The following is a 22,522-nucleotide window of genomic DNA, read 5'->3' as shown; positions in this document are numbered from 1 at the left end:
AGCTGGGCACTCTGCAAGAGCAGCCGGTGCTCTTAACTGCTGAGCCATCTCTGCAGCCTCATCACTGTAGAAAAAAAAGGAAAGTCTAGGTACTTGAGACGACTGCTTCAGACCCGGGAGCAAGCTGTTCCGGTGTAGGCAGGGACATCACTCGTGAACCTTTCCTGACAACGCATTTTTCTAAGTCTTTGGAATAAATTTAAAATGTCCCCCAAGGGTCGTTTAGTTAATCAACTTAGGAATAACCTCTCTGGCCACCTTTGCTAAAAGTGTTTAACTCTGTCAGAATTTAGTCTCCCTTATCTCTTCATGATTAAGGCAAAACCCAAACCAGATGGACGGCACACACAGTCCTCACGCCCCGCGCGGCTCCCATTTCCCCTCCAGGAGGAGCAGCCAGCTGTGCAGGAGGCCTCGGCATCCTTAGCTACTTATCTAATCTCCATAAATAACTGCTCTGAGCCGAACTCCGGCCTCAGCTTGTTCAGATGAGTGCGGTGTGATTAAATATCAGAAGAGCTCCTCCTTCGAGTCTGAATTTGTGTTAGGATGTGATAAGGTCCTTCAAAATGTAACTTTTAAAGCTATATTTTTTTTGCGACGAAATACAACTGCTCTACGATTACAAGGCTAATAGAACTTAATCACAGTAACCCCGTGACAACAAAACAAAATGCCTAATAAATAAAATAGTTAATTTTTAAAGTTCAATAAATGAGGAATAATTTGGAGCAATTTTGAGCTGTGGAATTTGGCCTGTAGAATGTAAAAGAAATCATTAGTTCATCTTTTTCCAATTCTTTTTCTTTTAACAACAAAAATGCTATGAAAACACATCGGTTTGGAGTCAGGGGGCAGGGTGAGAAATAAGGTTCTCTGCTCTCGAATAGTTCTTCCGTCCTTCCCATGAAAACACGCCAGCCTAACACTGCAGAAAACTCTCTGCTGGGCTGGCAGGACAGGCTCCCACTCTGGGGTTTTCCTGTCCCTGCATGCCCGAGGTACATGCAGGCTCTCAGCCAAGAGTCAGAGGCTTGGGGTGTGAAGCTGTTTGCCAGCATCAAACAGAAAAGTAGACCGCTTCAACACAACATCCACGTCTATCAAAGTGTTTGTTGTGTTAGAGCAGAAAGCTGCAGTAGAAAAAGAACACCCCCACAGGGATGTCCTGGGGTTACACTCCATTTCCACCCCAGAGCCTACGAGGGCAGATCCAGTTTCCATTCTGGTGCTGAGAGATTTCCCTGAAAGCAACACAAATCCCTTTGTAATGAAAGTGGCAGGCTCTGTGAACAGAGCCCTCACCTCCCAGCCAGCCTCTGAATGGCTTCTCCCTTTCCAGCTCTGGGCCACTCTGCAGAGGTCACCTGCCCTTCCATCTCTGACCTCATCAGAGCCTGCAGCCTGGTGGCGGGGGTGGGGGGGTGGTGGGGGGGGTGGGGGTGGGGGGGCTACGCAGGTGCTTCAGGCAAGGGGTGCCTGACACTTTGCTTGGGACCGGGCAGAAAAGGCGGTGAAGAAATAGTGAATGAAGAGCAGTGAATGAAAAAAAGCAATGAAATAAGTCATGATAACAATAATAAAAATAACATGATAGCAAATAATAAAGTAATTAAGGAAAAACAAATAATAACAAATAATAATAAAAGCAGTAGAATCATGAAAAATAATAATGAAATAATTCCCTCCTTTGGCTATCAATCCTCTTTTCCTATATGCTGACTTTAAAGAGATGGGTCACTAGCTAGCCAATGAATGCAGACGTGATTTTCTGTAATTTGTACCGCATTGACTCTCTTGACGGCTCTAAAATATTTTGACGGCTATGTGCAGTGTACAAAGCCGAAAATGGCAAAAATTTGGCGAAATAAAACAGCACCGCAAAGTCAGCCTCTGTCATAACCCCCGTATTCTCATTCTCGCCTCAAAAGCATATCTTGCCACGGTCACAGTGCCTTTATAGTCCCTCGGACAAAGGTCTCTACAATGCAACACCCGGCAAAGCGGGTGTTTCCCCAGAACTGTGGGTATTTATGTGCACCCCTCCCCTCTGTCTCCTCCTCTCTTCTCCCTTCCCTTTCTCTTCTTTTTAACTCAATATTGATGCTCTACTTATAAGGCTTAGTGACGGGCTCATTCTCAAAAAATAAAAGCCCGCATGAACTTTGGTTGTAAGGAGAGAAGCAGAACATACCTTGAGTAAACTGTGTGATGCTGTGGTTACCGTGGCCCAGGTTAAGAAGGTAGCCATGTTGGGGGGCTTCTGTCACAATGAACCTGAGAGAAAAATGCAGGCTGTCTCTGTCCTCCACTTTCAGTATTTTTCCTGTGATCATGAAGCCCAAATGGCCAGTGGCCAGAGTCCGAAGCGTAGTAGCTCCTTTGTTCACCACAACTTGGGGGACCCTGTTGTCAACCGCCAGCACCTGGATTTTCATCACTTGAGGTCTCCGAGTTTCAAACACCGTGTCCGGAAAGACATAGAAGTCGGAGTGGGTGCCATCAGTCACCGTGAAGGAGAAGCTGTCTTCCGTGGACTCTGTGCCATCATGTTTGTAGCTGATCAAGTTTTCGTTCAAGTCTTGCTTCGTAAACACCGTGACGGACCTCGTATTGTTGAATAGGAGCCGACCGTGCACAGGAACCTGGGTGACAGTGAACCTGAGGAGCCTGTCAGGAGTGTCTCTGTCTTCCACAGTGAGTTCGAAGGGAGTGATCAGCTTGCTTTCGCTTTCACTGACCACCAAGCTGTGGATGGTGACCACCGGCTTCTTGTTGTCTACGTCACTGATGGAGATCCTGAACGTGCGGAAGACGGGGTTCCGTCCATCGGTGACTTGGAACTCGAAACTGTCCATTTTGACCTCATCCTCAGCTGTGTGGATGTAGTAGATTTTGTTGCCAGCCAGCTGGAGCTGAGTGAAGGAAGTGATGGCCACCCCTCTTCGATCTGTGCACTCCAAGTGCCCTCTCACGGGGGCCCTGGTGATGGTGAAAACTAAGTTCTCATCAGGGCTGTTCAAGTCGCTTGTGCTCAGGAGGTCTGTTGTGAGAGTGACCTTGCCACCTTCTTTCAAGGACACCCCCTTACTTATCACATCAGGGAAGACAACGTCCACGCTTCCGATAGACACATAAAAGTAGCGATCGATAAGGGCATTCGTCCCATCTGTCACATCGAATTTGATTAGGTCTCGAATGCCCTCTTGCCCCAAATGGACATATTGAATTAAATTTCTGTCCACTTCATCCTGGGTAAAGTTCATGCCTAGAGTGATGTTCTCGAAGACACCTGTAGGCTTTTGTCTCTGTAACAAGCCATGTCCCGGCCCATAACGAATGATATACACCAACGATTTGTCATCAGAGTCTAAATCGGTTGCCATTAGTATTTTGTTGTTGATAACTTTGGTTTCCCCAATTTCTATTTCTAGCCCATTATTGATGGTCATCCTGGGGGTCTCGTCATCCACCGGGATGACCACGATGAGGGCTGTCTTCTCCACGGAGTGCTTGCCGTCGGTCAGTTGAATCACGAAACTGTCTTCTTGCGTCTCAGAACCGTCATGCTCATAAATAATGCTGGAACTCTCTAGAATCTGGTCCAGGGTGAAGCTTTCAACCAACACCGTGCCATTGATCAGCTGGTTCATGATGTGACCGTGAGTCGGAAACCGTGTAATGGTGAACGTTAAGTCATCCCGGGGAATGTCAGCGTCGGCCGCATTGAGGATGGGTGTGTCGACCACCAGACTCATTCCTTCCATCACCATGAATTCCCTCATGAACAGTTCTGGCTGCTCATCATTGGTAGGAACGATTACAATGGGGAAAATCTGCCTCTCGGAAAAGTTAATGCCGTCAGAACAGCGGAATATAAACCGGTCCTCCACAGGCTCTACCCCTCTGTGGACACTCTGGACGTAGTTAATGTGCCCTTGCCTGAGATCCTTCATCGTGAAGGCACTTACGGCAATCCCGGCTCTTGACTTCTCGGAGCCTGGGGCCGGAGAAATGTTCTCTACATAACCCGAGGTGGGTTGGATGACGATGGTGCACAAGAGGTCATCATTGAGGGAGTCCATGTCCTCGGCGCTTAGATGGGTTAGGGTTATCATACTCTTATCACCTTCCAGCACGACAAAGTGCTCACCAATGGAAATCTCCGGGGCTTGGCTGTCCACAGGAAGGATGGTCACCCAGACAGTAACACCCTGAATAATACTGCTGCCAATTCTCCATTCCTGGGACATCTCTGACAGACTGAGGTTGAAAGAGTCTGCTCTGGGCAAGAGGCCAATCTCACCACTGGTGTGGGCATAGACGACAGAGCCCTCCAGGATGTCCCTCTGGGTGAACTGCTCAACTGGAGCTCCATTGACCAGAATTTCCCCATACAAAGGTGGATCTTCCAATAGGAAAGTCAGCATCAAATCATCAGTATCCTGATAGGTCCCCTTAATGATATTGGCAGTGACTTCAGTAGCCCCGTTTTCTAAGACATCTAGATAGGACTCCAGAGTGCCAGCCGGAAGGAGTGGCATGGGACCTTCACGATCCGTTGGCCGAACATTCACTCTGAGAGTGATTGGCACCACATGGTGTCTGTCGCTGACCTCCAGGGAGCAGCTGTCCGTCAAAGATTCATCCCCGTTATTTGAATAGGAAATTCGGCCCTGCTTTATGTCCTCTAAACGGAAGCGACCTCCGACATGCAATGTCTGTCCGGATATTTGCAGGTGCCCGTGCTTGGGGACCTGTGTGAGAGTGAAGGAGATGTGGGCCACATCGGTGTCAACGTCATTCACATGCAGCTCCGTCTCCCGCAGGATGTGCTGGCCCTTCTCCTCCACCGTGAAGCCAGTGTTGACAATCTCAGGGGGCTGGTTATCCACAGGCTGCAGGTAAAGGGTGAAGGTGCCCGGAGCCGCATTCCCAGCTCGGTCCTCTACTCGGAACTGGAATTGCGCCACTCGAGCCGCTACTCCCAGCTCCTGACCCGGGGGCCGGTAGGCAATTTTATGATGGTTGACCTGGGCTTGGGTAAAATGGGTCACCACGACTGAGGGATTATCCGTGAAGACCAAAGTGCCTAGCGGAGCTGGCGAGTGGTTTTCATCTGTGTCCATGGGGGGTTGGGTCACTGTGTAGTGTAGCTCTCTGTCATCGGTGTCCAGGTCAGTGTAGTGCAGCCACTTTTTCCTCAGTGGTGTGAGCTGGGATTCCTGGACCACCATCCGAAGGGGACAGCCACGGCCCAGTTCCGGAGGGAGGCGGTCCACGGGATGAATGCGTATCACAAACTTCTGGATTCCGGATTGATTAGGGGGGTCGTGGTTGTCTTGGACTCTAAATGAGAACTGGTCCATCACTGGCCCAGGGCTGTGGGGTCCGGAGTGTCTGTAGAAGAGTTTCCCGTCTGTGATATCCTGTTGCCGCCATTCTGTCACCATCCGCTCATAAAATAGTCCCTGTTTCTGCCACAGCCCCTGCTCTTCCCGGGGAGCGTGAGTTTGGCGGAGAAGCAGGTGCCCGGTGGTCGAGAAAGGTGGTTCCAGCACAAACCGCAGCTGCGAGTCATCGGAATCCATATCAGTTGCACTCAGGGTCATGGGTGGGATAGGCACAGTTTCACCCTCTGCCAGCGTCAGCCCAGTGTTGGCGTTCAGGACAGGCGGCTGGTCATCCACAGGCACTAACGTGATGGGGAACAGGACCTGCACCTGGTGCCTGCCTTCTCCATCCCACATGCGAAGCACCAGGTTGTCACTCAGTGAGCCATCTCTGTCGTCATGCTGGTAGACAACCTGGCCAGCAGCCAGCTCGGCCACTGTGAAGGTCTTGGGAGCAGAGTCGCTCCGGGGAGAACCCAGAATCACAAGGTGGCCATGCCTGAGCCCGGCCACCACCTCCAGCCTCACAGCTTCTAGATCATCCTCATCACTGATGACCAAGTTCTGGGGTCCACTGCCTACAGGACCGGTGAGCGGCCGATACTGACCCTCGTAGAGAATAAGGCCAGTGTTTCGTGTGACCACTGGGGCCAATGTATTCATTGGCTTGACCACCACCATAAAGGCGAAAGGGTCTGAGGCTGCTCCTTCAGGGTCCACTACCTCCAGTTCCAGTTCAAACAGACGCTCCTCGTTAGAGTCTTCAGAGGGAGGCTGGTAGGCAATCTTCAGCAGGCGCAAATCCCGTTGTGTAAAGGAGGAGAGAGGCAGGCTTCGGTCATCCGTGCTCACCAAGTAGCCCTGCCCAGGCTGGAAGGCAGAGGTGAGGTTGAAGATCAAAAGGTCTGGGTTGGATTCAGCATCCTCGGCTGCCAGCATGTCTGGAGTCAGAGCGGTCAGGACAAACTGGTCCACCTCCATCATCATCATGGCCACGAAACTGGGCTTGGGGGCAGTGTTCTCCGTTCCTCCCCGGATCCTCACGAGCACCTGGAAGTGCTCACGTTTTAAAGGCGGGCTGCCCACAGGAGCCCCTCGCGAATGTAGCTCCACCACCATAGGCAGCCAGTCCCTGTTAGGTGAGCGACTGGGGGCTGTGTGCCGGTAGCGCACTCCCAGCTCTTGGAATTCTTTGCAGTCCATCAAAAGGGTCTCCGAGGTCCCTCCCGTCCTGTCCCCTTCCGGAGCCTGTGGGTAGTGAAGGAGCTCTCCATAACGAGGTAGAGCACTCAAACCTGACAAGATGCCCACGCGGCACTCTTCGGTCTCAGGCTGGTAGGCGAACTCTAAGCTCCGAGCGTCCAGGGCATTGCTAGTCCCTAGTAGTTCTTCCACGACCAGAGGTAAGTTCCGAGTCACAACTTCCAGTTGGGTGAAGACCACTTCCACCTCTAGGGCCAACGGCAGGACTATCGCCCCTCCCGGGGCATCGTAGCGCAACTGCAGCCGGACGCGGTCTCGCGAAGGGCTGCGAGCACCCAGGTGCGAGTAGCGCACCTCTCCGGGGCCATAGTCGCACGCGAAGCGCTTGGGACTCAAGCGGCCTGGCCGCTGAGCCAGCGCGTCGTTGTCTAGCACCGTCACATAGCAGCGGTCCCCTGGCAGCACCTGCAGCACCAAGTCCCGCAACGGATCCAGCCAGACTTCGCGACCAAAGGGCACTCGGAGCCCGCGGTTCGCCACCACTATAGCGTCCTCCGAAGGTATTCCAGAAGCCCCGGAGAGACCCGGGGACAGAAGTGCTGCGCCTGGGGCAGCAGGCTGTGTGGAGACGCGGCTTACCAGTGACAGAAACAGCAGGAGCAGCCTGAGGGACTGTTTGGGTATCGTCTGGAAGCCGGAGAATTTGACTCTCAAGCGCGCTCGGGTGGCCATCCTTGTAGTTCTTGTGTGGTGTGCAGGGTCCCGGCGTTAGGGTTCCGATAGTTCACCCCGCGCGTCTGCAAAGCTAGTCTGAGTGCAGGCTTCCAGAGAGACCGCTGGGAAGGGCCGAAAACTCGGCGCGGCCCCTGTGGGGTCCTCCCAGTGGCAGGGCAGGACCTGGAGGATGGCCCAGCGCGCCGTGCGGTCCCGACTTGGAGCGGCAACCCAAGATGCTAAACACTTCCAGCGCGTCCGGGGCGCGCTGCAAGCAGAACAGTCCCAACTTTCCAGGTCCCGGGACCTTAGACTTTGAGGGAAATCCCTCCCCTTGCACCCCCTAACTCCAATTCTGCCAGGGGGCCAATCGCTGGTCCCTGGAGGAGGCTCTGAGTCCAGGGTTGGGTAGTGACTGCTGTCAATCAGCTCCCAGGCGGGGAAACTTGCGCAGAGAGAGGTGCAACAGGTTGATTGGAACAGAGGGGGTTCCTGGATCTGCTTGCTGGAGGATAGATGTCCCTGGACCTGGGACTGTGGCTCCGCCAGCACCCCCTCCTCCCTCCGCGGTACTACGGTCTCAGGTTTTCAGGTCTGGGGCCAAGATTAATTCATTTCAGTCCCCTTCCATGGTCATTGACATCCCTCCCAGGAGGACTACTTCTCGCCGAAACTTTCGAAGCTGTGGGAGCAAAGTTAAACGACCTTATCATCTGAGTTTGAATAGGAACTCAGAGCAGTTTGGGAAGACACTGGGGATTTTCAAAAGAATCCGAGATTTAAAAACCAGACCCAGCTAGCTAGAGCAGGTTGCAACCCTCACCTCCTCTTTCCCCCTCCTCTTCACTGATTTCCCCTTACTTTACAATGGACATAGTCCACAGATGGGTGGGTTTTTAACAAGACCCTCCTTTGCAACCAAAGTTCACAGAGTTAAAGGGGGGAAGGGAGGCATTTGAAATGTGTGAGAAATGCAGTCTGATCAGAATCGCTAGTCTTCCAAGACAGACATTCCAGAGAATGTAGCCCCAGGCTGTCTTCTAGCCACCGCTGGCGGATAGCTGTCATAGCAGAAGCTCTCTGTTCCCTTCGCAGTAATTAGACGAAGTACAATCTAAACCCACTCGTCAACGTCGCAAATCTTTGCACGCTGAGACAACTGATAAACACCCGGAGGACGAAGAAGAATTTAGATAGTGTCTCTGCTCAAATAGCCCAGTTTGAAACTCTCTACCCTGAGCGCTTCCTGCCCCCTTGCGTCGGTTGGTCAGGTTTCATCGGCAGGCAGATACCCCTTAAAAGGTTTTCTTCTCCCTTCCCTGCACCCGAAGCCCCTCACAATCAAAATTCAGAGCCGTTTCCAATGGATTTCTGGCCAGTCTTGCTTGCTAGGTCGAAATATTTTTTTCCCAATGACACAAATGGACTATGAAACAAGAAATTGGAATAATAGAACAATTCCCTTATTTTTTCTTCAATAAAGCTCCGAATTTGGAAAAGAGGGGTGTGTGAAGAACCCTTTTAAATTTCAGTGGAAATGAAAGATGCGAGATTTAAGCAGGGGAATTTTAGGAAGAAATGCTAATCATCTTAGTCCTTTCTGTGATCAATTTGAGCGCCTCTATTTGAGGAGATTTCTCCTGTCTGATGTATTTACACAACACTAACTTTGGCAAACGTCAGATTCTATTCCAAGAAACCCACTGGCCCTTGGTCTCTGAGAATCAGAAGTGGAAGGTTCTGAAAGTCTTTTTAAAAAGAGAGGAGACATTTATGCAAACAAACCAGGAAAATTTAGTCAGTAGAGCTTTAGCCTTGTTCTGTGTGCTTTGGACGGTTGGGGAGCCTTCAACTCCTTCTGACATGTCACAGTTTGTCACAAAAATAGAAAGGACACTGCCAGGACTTGAAACACATGAGAAAATTCCCGTCCGACTCCTGGCCAATTTCCAGTTCTCTTGATTTAATTATTTTATGATTTATCGTGCTGATTTACGGTTTCATTTGGAACTCAAGTGACCGAGACATGAGAATATCCCATTTTCTGTTTGCAGATGCACAGGGAGACAACAAGGAGGGTAGAAGATCAATTTCAGAATAAGGGTCTTTCTGTATCATGTCCTAAATCCTAATTATTGAAAAGGAAGTCAAATAAGTGTCCTTATGTGTGTGTGTGTGTTTGGCCTGACTGAGAGCCACAGCTGGACCTCTGACGGCTCCCAGTGGCTCCAGGCGTTTTTTCTTTCTTCCTTTTAAAGTCCACCAATGTTTGATTGCCAGCAGTGATAAGATCAGCATTTGAAGTATGGTCGGATGCCTAAAGGGCAGTGTTCAATATTTTGTTTCATGCTAAAAATACAGGCTCGAGTTTATTTTTAAGTGGACTAAGAAAATCAATAAACTGGACTCATTGTGGCTTTTAATTTTAGCTTTCCTTAACTGAAGTGATGGAATGTGTCTTGGGAAACGTTTTTTATTAAAAAAAAATTATTTTAGCTTTTTTTTTAATCAGATAGCTAGCAATGCAGAGTTGCTAAATATCTTTTATAGTGAGGATCAATGCTAAAACAGTAAAATAGCACATTATTATTAGAGAGAAATTACTACTGATACTTTGACATTAAAAGAGATGTGTTGAAGTTAGCAGGGAAATATCATTTTAAAGAAAATGCTCTTGATCTTAAAGGTGACAAAAAAGCTAACAAATGTTTGCTTATTTTTTTTAAATCCCAGCTTAGTTCTTTAGCTCTTATTTCTTAAGCCTTGTGCTATTTCTTGTAGATAATCCAGACAAAGTATTCCTTAGGATAAAGTCTTAATTTTTTTATCTCTTCTTAGAAAATTCACACAAAGAGTCTCTTCAAAACAACAAACTCAAATTTAATGATTACCAAAACCCTGGAAGATTTCCGGCCTAAGGTTAAGTAGCACGGAACTGATTTCCTGAAGTAAAGGAGGTATTTAAGATGCAGGCAAGATTGGCAGCCGGAAAGGTACCGGCAGGGGTGGAAATACAAAGCCGGGCAGGCGCTAAGGGAGCAGGTGGTTAAATTTGAACATTAGTTTTCATTCAAGAGTCTGCTTCACTCTCCTCATGGACTTTTATCGGCTCCCGAGACTCTAATAGTCTCAGAGGCGCTTTAAAAATATGCTCGGCCCTCCTTAAATATCCATGGTTGATTGGCTTCAGGATCCTCCCTCGAAAGCCCAAATCCGCATGTGTGTGTCCCTTATGTAAAGCAGGTGAACTGTTTGTGTATAATCTGTGCAATCCTCCCGTATACTTAAGTCGCCTCTAGTTTATTCATAGTACCCAAGATGCTATAAATGTGTAGATGGGTGTGCTGTTTTTCAGAGGACAAACACGTAAGAACCATCTGTCCATGTTCAGCCCAGACACCAAGGTTTTCTGAATATCTTCAGTCAGTGGTTTGTTGACTGAATGATTGTGGAAGTCCTGAATACATAGAGCCAGCTGCACCTGAGACAGATGAACGCACTTTTGTGCTGACCACTTGCTGATTCTCAGCAGAGTTTTATTTTTGAGCAGCTTCAAAAACAGGCTTTCCTACAGACGGTTTCAAAGAAGCAGGAAGAACAAACAGAGATTAATCAGTTGGACTGATTAATCTGGAGGGGGATCCTTCCTTCCAGCTCAGGGGGCTGTAGCAGAAGGCCTCCTGTTTTCCTACCTAGGTCTCAGACGTCGAACAAAGAGCTTTACCCTTAAAGTTAAATTCTGATTCTATTCTTTTATTGCAGATATAGGTGACCTACTATTGCATGCCCTTGCTATTTTTAAATTTTAATTTTATTTTGTCTTCTGTGCATGGGTGGTTGTGTTTGCTTTTTTGTTTTGTTTTGTTTTACATGAATGTTTTTGCAGCATGTATGTCCCCTGTGCCTGATGTAGTCAGAGCCCAAGGAACTGGAGTTAAGGACGGTTGTGAGCCGCCATGTGAGTGCTTGGAATCATGTCATTGTTGTGAAAGGGTCTTAGCACAGATTTCATCCTTTACACTAAGATACATTTTTCTCCAAATACTCAGAAAATAATGTCTATACTTAATTATTTACCAATAATTAATAATTAGTTCACAACGTCTTTGTAAGGTAGCCTACTAGATTATTCAGTTTTCTTGGTAGCAATCAACAGAAACTGACTCTGATCGAGGTAGGAGGGGATTTTTAGATATTGACTCATTCCCGTGATTCTAGGGAGACAGAGAAATATTAAAAGCCAAGAAAACCAGCATCAAGATACTTCATGGGGCTAACACAGTGACCACTGCAAGACACTGGTCCTTGCAGGTGGCAATGTCTAGCTTCAACGTGAATCAACCTCCTGAAGTTGCTGTACCCTGTGTCTAGGGGCTTGGACTATTACCACCAAGCAAATTGGGTGCTCTGTTCTTGTCCCTGCAAATTCAAAGGCCAGGGCATGACTGGACTGTCCATGTGTTAGGCCTGAGCTACATAGGCATAGAGAAGTGAACCTCTATAGTCTCTTTGGTTTCCTGATGCTGATGCTGTGTGGATTCCTTGCCACACAGTCTTACCATAGGGATTTCTCTAATTTATTTTTCTTTTCTCAGAAATGCATGTATTTTCTGAGTTTAAGTGTTCTATCTGCATGTTTGCCTGCATGCTAGAAGAGGACATCAAAAACCATTATAGATGGGTGTGAGCTGCCATATGACTGCTGAGGAATAAACTCAGGACCTCTGGAAGAGCAGCTGGTGCTCTTAACTGCTAAGCCATCTCTCCAGCCCCCCACAGGGATTTCTTAAGTAGGAGAAAGAGGTTGTCATTCAAGAGAGTCAAACAGGACCCCTGCTCATTATAACAGAATGAATAACAACTACATGGCTTCAGAATCTATGTCTGAGACAACTGGCCAGGGAAATGGTGATTTTTTTTCAAGTTTGCATAATTACTATCAAAATTAAAATGAAGGAAATTAGATTAAATGGAAGTTAATGAAAATGATTAGCACTGAAATCATCCAATTACGCTTGAGTTTCCTTACCTGAAATGCCTAGGACTACAAGTGTTTTAGAAGTTGGACAGTGTTTTTTCAGGCTGTGGAATATTTTTTGGATGTGATAGTGTGTGTGTTTAATATGAACCATACAGGGTGACACACACATGCTTACAGTCACATGTATGTCAAACATGCAAATATTTTGTTTATATATAGTTGCGAATGTACAATGAAGCATGTTGGGTTGAGGTACACATATAAAGCAAAACTCACTTATGCACTGTATACATCTTTTCCTCACCATATACATCTTACACACATAAACTGGGAGTAATCTTATCGCACCAACACTTTGATGACAACCTGTCACATGAGGTCAGGTGTGGAATTCTTGTGACATTCTTCAGAATGTAAAAATATTTGGATTTTTGGAGGATTTTACACTTGAAGGTTTTAGACAGGGGGTGTTCAACCTCTCTCCGGTACTTTACCGCTGGTATGGGCTTCCTTTTATCTCAAATTTCTTCTCATTTTCTACTTTCAGATGCATTTGTTCAGACCTCTCCTGTCTTCTTTCTTCCCCAGTATGGGGATGAGGGAGGGAACTGTGCAGAGTGGAGGAAAAAGACCCTTGGTTGCCTATGAGCTGGCAAGCTTTGATGATGGGGATTACAGGATCATACCATCGGCAGGTTCCTACATTCATACAGTGAGACACCCTTGTCGTGATGGAGGAGATGTGGTGCGTTCAGGCCACTGTGGACTCTGAAGCTGGAGGGATCAGAGGGCCAACAATGCACACTCAGCGTGGCCTGGCAGTCAACACAGAGCCTTTCCCTGGGCACCCTTTCCTTAGTTTGATTTCCCCCAATGTTTTGGCTGAGTATTCGTTTAGATCTCCTGGAAAACAGTGATCCCAGGGCATTAAAGGTCATAGATTCTCCACCTGCAGGTTTTCAAACAAGCTCATATTGAAGTAGAATTCAAACAATTTAAACAACTGATTATCAGTGGGCCGAGTCCAGAACCAACCAACCAACTAACCAACCAACCAACCAACTAACCAACCAACCAACCAACCAACCAAGCAACTAACCAACCAACCAACTAACCAACCAACCAACAAAAACAAAAAAGGAACAAAACTCTTCTCTTACTGTGACTTTTACTGAAAGCTTTAAAAGATACTGCCCATGAGTACTTTCAAATGCTTCTGACTATAATTTTCTTTTCTGATTATCGTGATAGGTGTCCATGGAAACCTCCACAGTGTTGATGGGAGACACAGATATTTAGCAAAGGTCTTTCAGTGTTTTTCCTTCTCTTAGAAATAATCCAGTTCTACAGAAATAATCTAAGGGGGGGGGGAAACTTGTTAAAATATAGTTTGAATATAAAAGTAAGATAATTTATATTTCTATTGAGGGAAAGAATATAAAAGTTTCAAATCTGAGATATAAAACCAGAGCATATAAAACAAATGCAGAATTAATCTTAGAAATCATCGTTCAAATGAATCAGCTTTGAGAATGATTTTATTGCCAGGTCAGTTAACACTTTTTCGAAAATATTCTCCTTTATCATTTAAAATTAATCCCTAAACATTTTTTTTCCTGAATTTTCCAGCCCCAGTTTATAAAGCTTACCTGTTTGGTTCAAACAAACCAGGGCACCAAACTGCTCGCATAAACCTTCTCAGCACAGGAATCATCTAAAGAAAATCTTAAAAGTCCACTTTCCGCCTCTCCACCTGTCCAGACTTCAGTCTACCTCATGATGTCTGTAATAGATTGTTCCTTGGGTTGCTGCTAGACATTTACCAACAACAGAAGCTTGCCATGCCGTGTGGAGTCAGGCCCTTCACTGGAAAGCTAAAGTGGCTGCAATGCCGGTGCTCCTGGAGAGCCCCCGACAGCCTCCTCGAGAGATTTCTGAGAGATTTCCGTTTCCAGCACAAAACAGATTCTCCCTACTCCCTCGTCCACATGACAGCTTGTCAGGCATTCCAGACCGCAGACACTCCCCAGCCTGTTATCTTAGTATGGACTAAATATTGCTGCTTCTCCCCACTGCCGCTGAAGACACATCTGGGAACCCCTGCCGCTGTGTTTTCTGTCTTGAGAGTCCACGAGTTTTGAAACAGGGTTGCATGTGTACAATGATGGGGTTCTTCCCTACTAGATAAATGTTTCGTCCGTCCCTCACCATGCTTCCCTCTATCCTTTGTGGTTTAAAGATGAATGGTTAACGTGTTTGGAGTGGCAAAAGTGGTCCTAATGGCAGAAAGAACGTAGTCTCCACAGCCCACTCTTAAATTATTAGAGGTTAACCGAACAATCACCATTCTTTAAAGTAGAAAGAGAGGAAGTTTCAATTATGGACAGTACAAACCATTACCATATTAGCTAAAAAAGTGATAGATTATAGATTATTATAAATCTTTTGGTTAGCTTCCCTAGAAGAGAATACTTTTTTCCTTATGAAATAACAGTTACAATTCCAAAATTCTATTCTAGTAACCAACCCAAGTTACAACAAGTGCTATGTAGATAGTGATTTTATGACAGTAATATTGATGAAACAAAAAAATTATAAAGAAAAATTGTCTGAATAATGGAAATACATGAAATCCAATTGTGTGGACTCAACGGTGTATGTATAAGATGTTGATACCTGAAGGAGCAGTGTAGAGAACTCTTATTTAATATGTGAATGGTGACTGCAGTATGAAAGATAAACACATGGGTAAGACGTGGAGGGCACTGGGCAGTGGTGGCACACATCTTTCATCCCAGCACTCAGGAAGCAGAGGCAGGTGGATCTCTGTGAGTTCAAGGTCAGCCTGGTCTACAGAGCAAGTTCTGAGACTACTAGAGCTACATAGACAAACCCTGTCTTGAAAAACCAAAGCCGACCAAATAAACAAACAAACAAAAAGTTGAGGGCTGTGCAAAAACAATAATTATTACTGGAATCTATTGATAGGTCTCTGAATTCAAGTATCCGTTCTTGATATTCGGTAGATGAAATAACTGGAGAACAATATTTAGTTTTGATCAGGAAAGTATTAGTCCATAAGAGTTTGGCTCCATTGCTTTTGAGTCTGTCTGTGGTAATGAAAAGTGTCATGGGAGGAATGTTCTGTGGAGTCTGGCATGGAATGGTTGGGAAGCGTCAATGAAGGAAGGATGACATTCCCAATATTCCTCCAGAAGCATGACCTCAGGGAGCAGAAAACAGCCGCAAGGCCCTGCCTCCCAATGCCCCACCGTGCCTCAACAGCACTATAGGCTGAAGATCAAGTCAGACACACAGACTTCAGGGAACCCATTGAAAACAACATACAGTAAGTGTACGTCCGCTTCTTTGGTTGCCACCCTGCTGAATTTGTATTAAAACTTTTAAAACTGTGAGGCTGACTGATATTTGCCTCAAAACCATTATCAAAGTCTTTTGAAGGATGAGCTGATGTCCCTTTCTTGAGCTGAATTTGTACAATCATTCAGATTGTGTAAACAGAAGCCGGCCCAATTTTGTACTTATCCAAAATTGGGCAGCGTGTGCTCTACCTATGAGCTTTTGTGTCATTACAAGAGAAAGTTAACATCACTGAGGTCTTAACAACACGTCAGGTATTTGCTCTTCAAATAATGTCAATTTGCGTGGGATTTTTTTCCTTAATGAGTATATTTAATGTATGAATAAAAGGTCACTCTACTCTTATGTCACCTGCTTGAAATGAATAGGGAATGTTGTCATACGAGTCGATCCTATGAGTCTCGGCCTATTGCTACTGTCTTTTCCCAGGGAGCGAGTTGTTTGGCTGGGAGCAGTATTAACAACATGACAAAGGCCAAGATTCTCCAAAGTGCATAGAGGCTGGGGCTGTGAAGGCATATGAGGCCTACATAGCACAAAGAACCAGATGTGAACCAGAGCTTCCCCTTCCTTTGTCCACCAGTCATAGAGAACTCCCTAGGAGCATGACTTTACCATCTGAGAGAAGGCCGTGCACCAAGAGTGGGGACCACATATCAGCCCCTTCCCTTGCTCCTTCTTAAATGAAAATGTCAATTTTATAATTTAAAGATGCGTCAGAAATAAATAAATAAGTGGAATGTGTTTGTTTGACTTTAGATAACTGGATATTTCATAATACTTCTAAATCCAGTGCTTAAGAAAATAATCATGCTGGGCGGTGGTGGCGCATGCCTTTAATCCCAGCACTCGGGAGGCAGAGGCAGGTAGATCTCTGTGAGTTCGAGACCAGCCTGGTCTACAAGAGCTAGTTCCAGGACAGGCTCCAAAGCTACAGAGACACCCTGTCTTGAAAAAGGAAGAAAGAAAGAAAGAAAGAAAGAAAGAAAGAAAGAAAGAAAGAAAGAAAGAAAGAAAGAAAGAAAGGAAAGGAAAGAAGGGAGGGAGGGAAGGAAGGAGGGAGGGAGGGAAGGAAGGAGGGAGGGAGGGAAGGAAGGAGGGAGGGAGGGAGGGAGGGAGGGAGGAAGGAAGAAAAAGGAAAAAGAAAAAGAAAATAACCATTGTTCCTGAACATGAGGTCTGAACATGGAGAGGTTGATATACCTTAGGTCTGAACATGGAGAGGTTGATATACCTTCTGTCATTCACACCATGGGAGAAAACTGATTTTTCTTCTCCCAGCAGGTATAACTGACAGCTCTGTTGTTAACCTGTACTCTAGTAACTAGGTTTCCATTCAATCATTTTTTCACTCACTCACTCCTTCATTTTAAAGATAACGAAGTAATATCTACTAAGATAAAGCAGAAGCTATCCCTTTGAAGTCGGACGAGACAGACCAACAGAAGGAAAAGAGCCCATGAGGGCTCCCGAGTCCAAGTCCCGCTGGATCCTGTGCTTGGTGATCCCGTAAAGACACTAAACTGGAAGTCACAGAAGTGTGGAAGCCCTAAGCACGCTGCTCCAGTCTCTGTGAGTCCGTGAGCTTGGCTCATGCTGATTTAGAAGACCTTGTTTTCTTGGTGTCCTCCATCCCCTCTGGCTCTCACACTCTTTCTGCCTCCTCTTCTGTGGGGCTCCCTGAGCTCTGAAGGGAGGGGCTTGAAGGAGACATCCTATTTAGGGCTGAGTGTGACAAGGGTTCTCACTCTCTGCATAACGTCTGTGGGTTTCACTATTTTTTTCCATCTGCTTCCGGAGGAAGCTTCCCTGATTTTGGTTGAACAAGGCACTGATCTATAAATATAGCAGAATATCTTTAGGGGGTCACTTTATTTTTTTCTTTTCTGGCTTTTTAGACGATTATTATTTGATTTTGCCCCAGGTTTCTGCCCAGGTTTTTGGTCACCCCTGTGTTGGATGGGTACCACTCATGGTCCTTAAGTCAAATCAGGCATCGGTTGGTTGCTCCCACAAGCTTGTGCCACCAGTGCACTGGCATGTCTTACAGGTACTACATAATTGTAGATAAAGTGTGTGTGGCAGGGTTGGTGTTTGTGTTCCTATTTTGATAGTGCGCAGAGTCCCTTCCTGTACTTTATTTAAAATTTAAGAATAAAAACAATTTTAAAATAGGAAAAGTAAATGACTTTAAATCTTATTTTCCCCATTGTTAGTTCATTCTCTTAATAAATGTAATCATTTTGCTTTACACTATTTTTAATTATTTGAGTTACTTGTTTTTATGTTATGTGCGTGTAATTGTATGTACGTATGTGCACTATGTGTGCGCTGCTCACGGAGACTAGAAGAAGGCATTGGATCCCCTGGAATTGGAGTTACAGATAGTCAAAAACTGTCACATGGCTGGTGGGTACCGAACCCGGGTCCCCTCAGCAAGTGCTTTTAACCACTGGCCGGGCCATCTCTCCAGCCCCTTACTTCACATTATTTATAAGAGCATTTAGGCTCCTCGCCTTTCTTTCTTTAACATCTACAAAGATTCACTAGAATGCTTTGTGAGTGTAACTACAGGAGTCAACCCCACAGAAGCACACCCTTTTAAAAATTCTTTAGAAGATTTAAATTTGTGAGGGTTTGAGTTGACAAACTTACTGTTTTCTGTAATATTTACAAGATGCCAATCATTCAGATTGATGGTTTAAAGAAGGAAACTAGCAGTTTTTTATCCCCTTCTCACTGTCTGTGTCTGGGCAGATGAGGATCAATGTGTAGCATCGATAAAGCCAATAACTATTTCCTCCATGCCCGTGATTCATGATTTTAGCCTTAGACATGATGAGTAAAACTGTAACCCGGTGCGTGAGGATTTACCTCTGAAATTGTACATAATGCATCCCAACAAGACATTATGCTGAGCGGCTAGAGAGAAGGAGGACTAACATGTGATTCCATAATAGAAGGTGCTAGGTGAAATCCAGGCTTGTTCAGAGAGTGAGGAAGAAGGTAAATTAAGTAGGAAGGATAAGGAAATGAAAGTCTTGAAATAGAAAGTTTACTTTGGACAACTGAAGAAAAAGAAGAGAGCTTAAAAGTCGAGTCGAGTCGCTGTGGTTAAACCAGGGTGTTAGCACCAGCCATGTAAGACTAGGTGATTTTCCAGTATAAAGGACAGTATCGATAAAGAGACTGATACCTTCAGAGTCTTGTAAAAAAAAAAAAAAAAACAAAATAAAACAAAAAAATCGTTTGAAGAGTCTAAAACTAATCCAGTGGTCAGTAGATTTTTAAAGTAATAGCAATATTTTAGGACGATTGCTGTGACATCTAGGTCTGCAGAGTGACCATAGTGCTTAGGAAGCCATTGTGGTGGGATGGATAACATCATTGGGTGGACGGGGGCTACAGAAACAAGGAAACCAGGGGAGGTTGGGATGTTTGGAGATAACAATATATCCACAGCAAGTAATTTAAATAATTGATTGCTGAATTCTTAGTACCTGTAGAGGACTATGTAAGACTAGGCAGGTTAGCGAGCCCAGAGAGACGCAAAGACAGCTGTCCAGCATTTACCTGAAAACTTGTCTCCATCAGAAGTGGAACGCCAGGTTCAAGCATGTGCCACCCACCAACCAGAGAACAGAGTTCACGGTGATGCAAGCCAGAGTCTTCCCCCAAAGCTTCTCAAAAAGCTTGCATTAAGGTAAATGCATACACACCCATGTCTAACATGCCGGATCAAAGGAGAGAAATGTAATTTGATTACACACAAGACTGCTGAGTTTTCTTTGATTTATTTTTAATAAAACGCTGTGAAGTACAAAGATACTTCTGCTGGGACTACAGAGAATAGTCAAAATATCTCCAATTTCAGAGGCAAGATTTTCTCAAGATCTTTGCAGTATTATTTTCAACTTTGGAATAATGTAATTACTTTGCCTCTTACATTATCGAAGTTAGCAACTTTTTTCTTTTCAGTTATGTACTCAAACAAATACTTCTGGCACATTTGTATATATTCTTCCGAACTCCTCAAGAGTCATGTGTGTTGGTGTCTGTCTGGCTCTGGTTTTGAGAACAGCTTTCCAGTGTGAGCAGATGGCATTTGTACAAAGATGCAATTAAGCAAGATGAGTCTTAGGAAGGGTGTATTGGGGCTTCTCTGATTTTAATATGGAAACATCCTGCCTTTTTGTCAATGTAGGCTATGATAGCAGAGAAAGGGTACCTTTCTTCCTTCAGCTGTGCTGAACTATTTGGTTTTGGTGACTAAGTCTTTTTTTCAGGATACCAGCCTTACAGGCCTCCCAGTGCCATGACCCCATGTGTGCTAAAACAGGCACATCAGAATGCTGCCTTGGATACAGGGTGTGCTATGCTGGCTTCTGTAGGAAAGCTATTAAAGAAATAATAACACACACACATGCATATATATACATACATGCACACATGAACAATAAATATAATGAATAATGAAAATACATACTAGTTGGGGATCTATCATAGGTGATAGAAACAATCAAATAGCTTATAAAACAGTCTTTATTTTAACGTAGTATTACTCTGATGTCATCTCTGAATTCACATGAGTGAAAATAGTTGGTTTTCCATAACTATAAATACCAACTTATTTTGTAAGTATTCTAGGTGATACCAGATAGGGGGAAAATCAGGTTATTAAAAGAACTAATGACAGAGTGTTCTAACTATGGCTTCTTCCTTAGACTCTGCAACATGGCTCTTTTCCTGGGATACAAATAAAGAAAAGCTACTATTAGACTATTGAACTCCTTTGACCCAGCCTAACACAAGCATTTCCTATTCTGTGGTTCTCAAATGATATGCTGGAATTTTACTGACATTAAAAAGGACGCTGCTTTCAACAGTGGACCAGGCATGGTGGGGTGGTTTGCATAAATTCTCATAGCTACCAATAAGATTAAGCAATCCAGCAGAGGGTGAATCAATACAATTCTCTATTTTTTATTTTTTTATTATTTATTTATTTATTTGGTTTTTTTGAGACAGGGTTTCTCTGTGGCTTTGGAGCCTATCCTGGAGCTAGCTCTTGTAGACCAGGCTGGTCTCGAACTCACAAAGATCCGCCTGTCTCTGCCTCCCAAGTGTTGGGATTAAAGGCATGCGCCACCACCGCCCGGCCAACCCTCTATTTTTTAAAAATAAATTGTGTGCCAGTCACACACGGTCTACAGTAGGTATGTATCTAATGCCAAGGGGTGAGGGGTGAGGATTCAGAGCTCTGTTCCTGGCCTTCCTCGGGCTAGCCTACCTCACAGACAGTGCTCAGAACATGAGGACTTGACATGACTGAACCTATCGTGGGGCAGCTCTCCTGGGAGGAAACAAGGCTACAGAGTTCATCACAGATACATAATGAATGACCCATTCTGATTCTTTGTTTGTTTGTTTGTTTGTTTTAAAGACAGGGTTTCTCTGTAGCTTTGGAGCCTGGCCTGGAACTAGCTCTTGTAGACCAAGCTGGTCTTGAACTCAAAGAGATCCGTCTATCTCTGCCTCCTGAGTGCTGGGACTAAAGGTGTGCGCCACCACAGCCCATTTTAGGAATGACCCATTGTTAAGAAAATAAGAAATGACATTTCCCTTTCTGGGCTGGGCCAGGGCAACCTCTTCTGTTATAGTTAGGGACAACTGAGTGTCAAGGTTGAGCAAATAAGAGGGTTCCACAGGTAACTTTGGCCTGGTTAAAACTTTCCCCAAACTGCTCTGAGATCTGGAGTTCATCCCACCTGACCTTTCTCTGTCCCCTTTCACATCTGGTGGGCCTACATCTAGGTCTGGAATACTCTCTACTTCCTGGTCCCTCCACCCTTCTTGTGCTTCGGTGTGTCTGTGGTTTGTCGGCGCTGTCTGTGCATCAGTCCCTCAGGAAACTGTTCTGTCTTTTGTGACTGTGGACAGAGCAACACACAACTATATTGTCAACACACACAAACCTTGGCTGTTTGTCTGTGTCCTTCATGTTCATGACGGTGGCAGGGCTTCTCTTTCTGTCACCTTAGGTTCTACAGAGCAAATTGAGATCTCATCAGACTTAAAGGTGGAGGAAGGCTATTTTAGGGGCAGTCCTTAGTGAGGTGTCACCAAGGCATGATTAAAAGAGTTGGTGGCCCCATCAATCGATAGAGGAGGGAGGGCCTCACTGAGTATGGCAAGCAGGAGGATCATCAAAGTATGGCACTGGAAAAAAATGGAGGTGTGGCTTTGAAAGAAGCAGGCATTGCAATAATTGTGCTTAGTTTCAAGGGTTAGCCAGGCAAGATCACTGTTTACAATTCTGTGTCTTTGGCTCCATATTTACCTAAACTTTTTAATTTAATGTTTTCTTTGTATTTCTAAACAAAACAAACACTTACAAAAGATCTAACAAGCTGCATTGCCAAGTGTGGTGATTTGAATACGAATGGCTCCCACAGACTCAAGTTTAAATGTTTGGTCATAGGCAGTGGCTCTATGAGGAAGGTGTGGCCTTACTGGAATAAGTGTGTCACTAGGAAGTGGGCTTTGAAGTTTCCGAAGCTAAAGTCAGGCCTAGTGGCTCTAAGTCTCTTCTTGCTACCTTCAGGTCTGGATGCAGCTGCCTCCCCAGCACCATGTCTGCCTGTTTGTATCATGGTTCCCTCCTTGCTGACAGTGGAATAAGCCTCTGAACTACAAGCCAGCCCCAGTTAAATGCTTTTCTTTATAAGAGTTGCCATGGTCGTGGTGTCTCTTTAAAGCAATAGAAACCCTAACTAAGACAAGAAGGCATGGTGATTAATTTTTAGGTCAGCAATGATGAATTTGATTGTGTGTGTGTGTGTGTGTGTGT

General features: G+C 45.3%; 1 protein-coding gene across 1 annotated transcript in view; it reads right to left on the bottom strand.

Annotated features, from left to right (window-relative positions):
• Frem2 (FRAS1 related extracellular matrix 2) overlaps positions 1–7,600 on the bottom strand; it is a 139,223-nt gene extending 131,623 nt beyond the window's left edge. The window contains exon 1 of the mRNA XM_087899508.1: positions 2,195–7,600. Coding sequence (XP_087755634.1) covers positions 2,195–7,328 — 5,134 coding nt within the window. The 5' untranslated portion in view covers positions 7,329–7,600. The remainder of the gene's footprint in view (positions 1–2,194) is intronic.
• Between the last annotated feature and the right edge of the window lie 14,922 nt (positions 7,601–22,522).

This window comes from Myodes glareolus, chromosome 20 (genome assembly GCF_982192425.1).
Source record: "Myodes glareolus chromosome 20, mMyoGla1.1, whole genome shotgun sequence".
NCBI lineage: Eukaryota > Metazoa > Chordata > Mammalia > Rodentia > Cricetidae > Myodes > Myodes glareolus.
The sequence above is the reverse complement of the archived record's forward strand: the minus strand, read 5'-3'. Positions and strand labels throughout refer to the sequence as shown.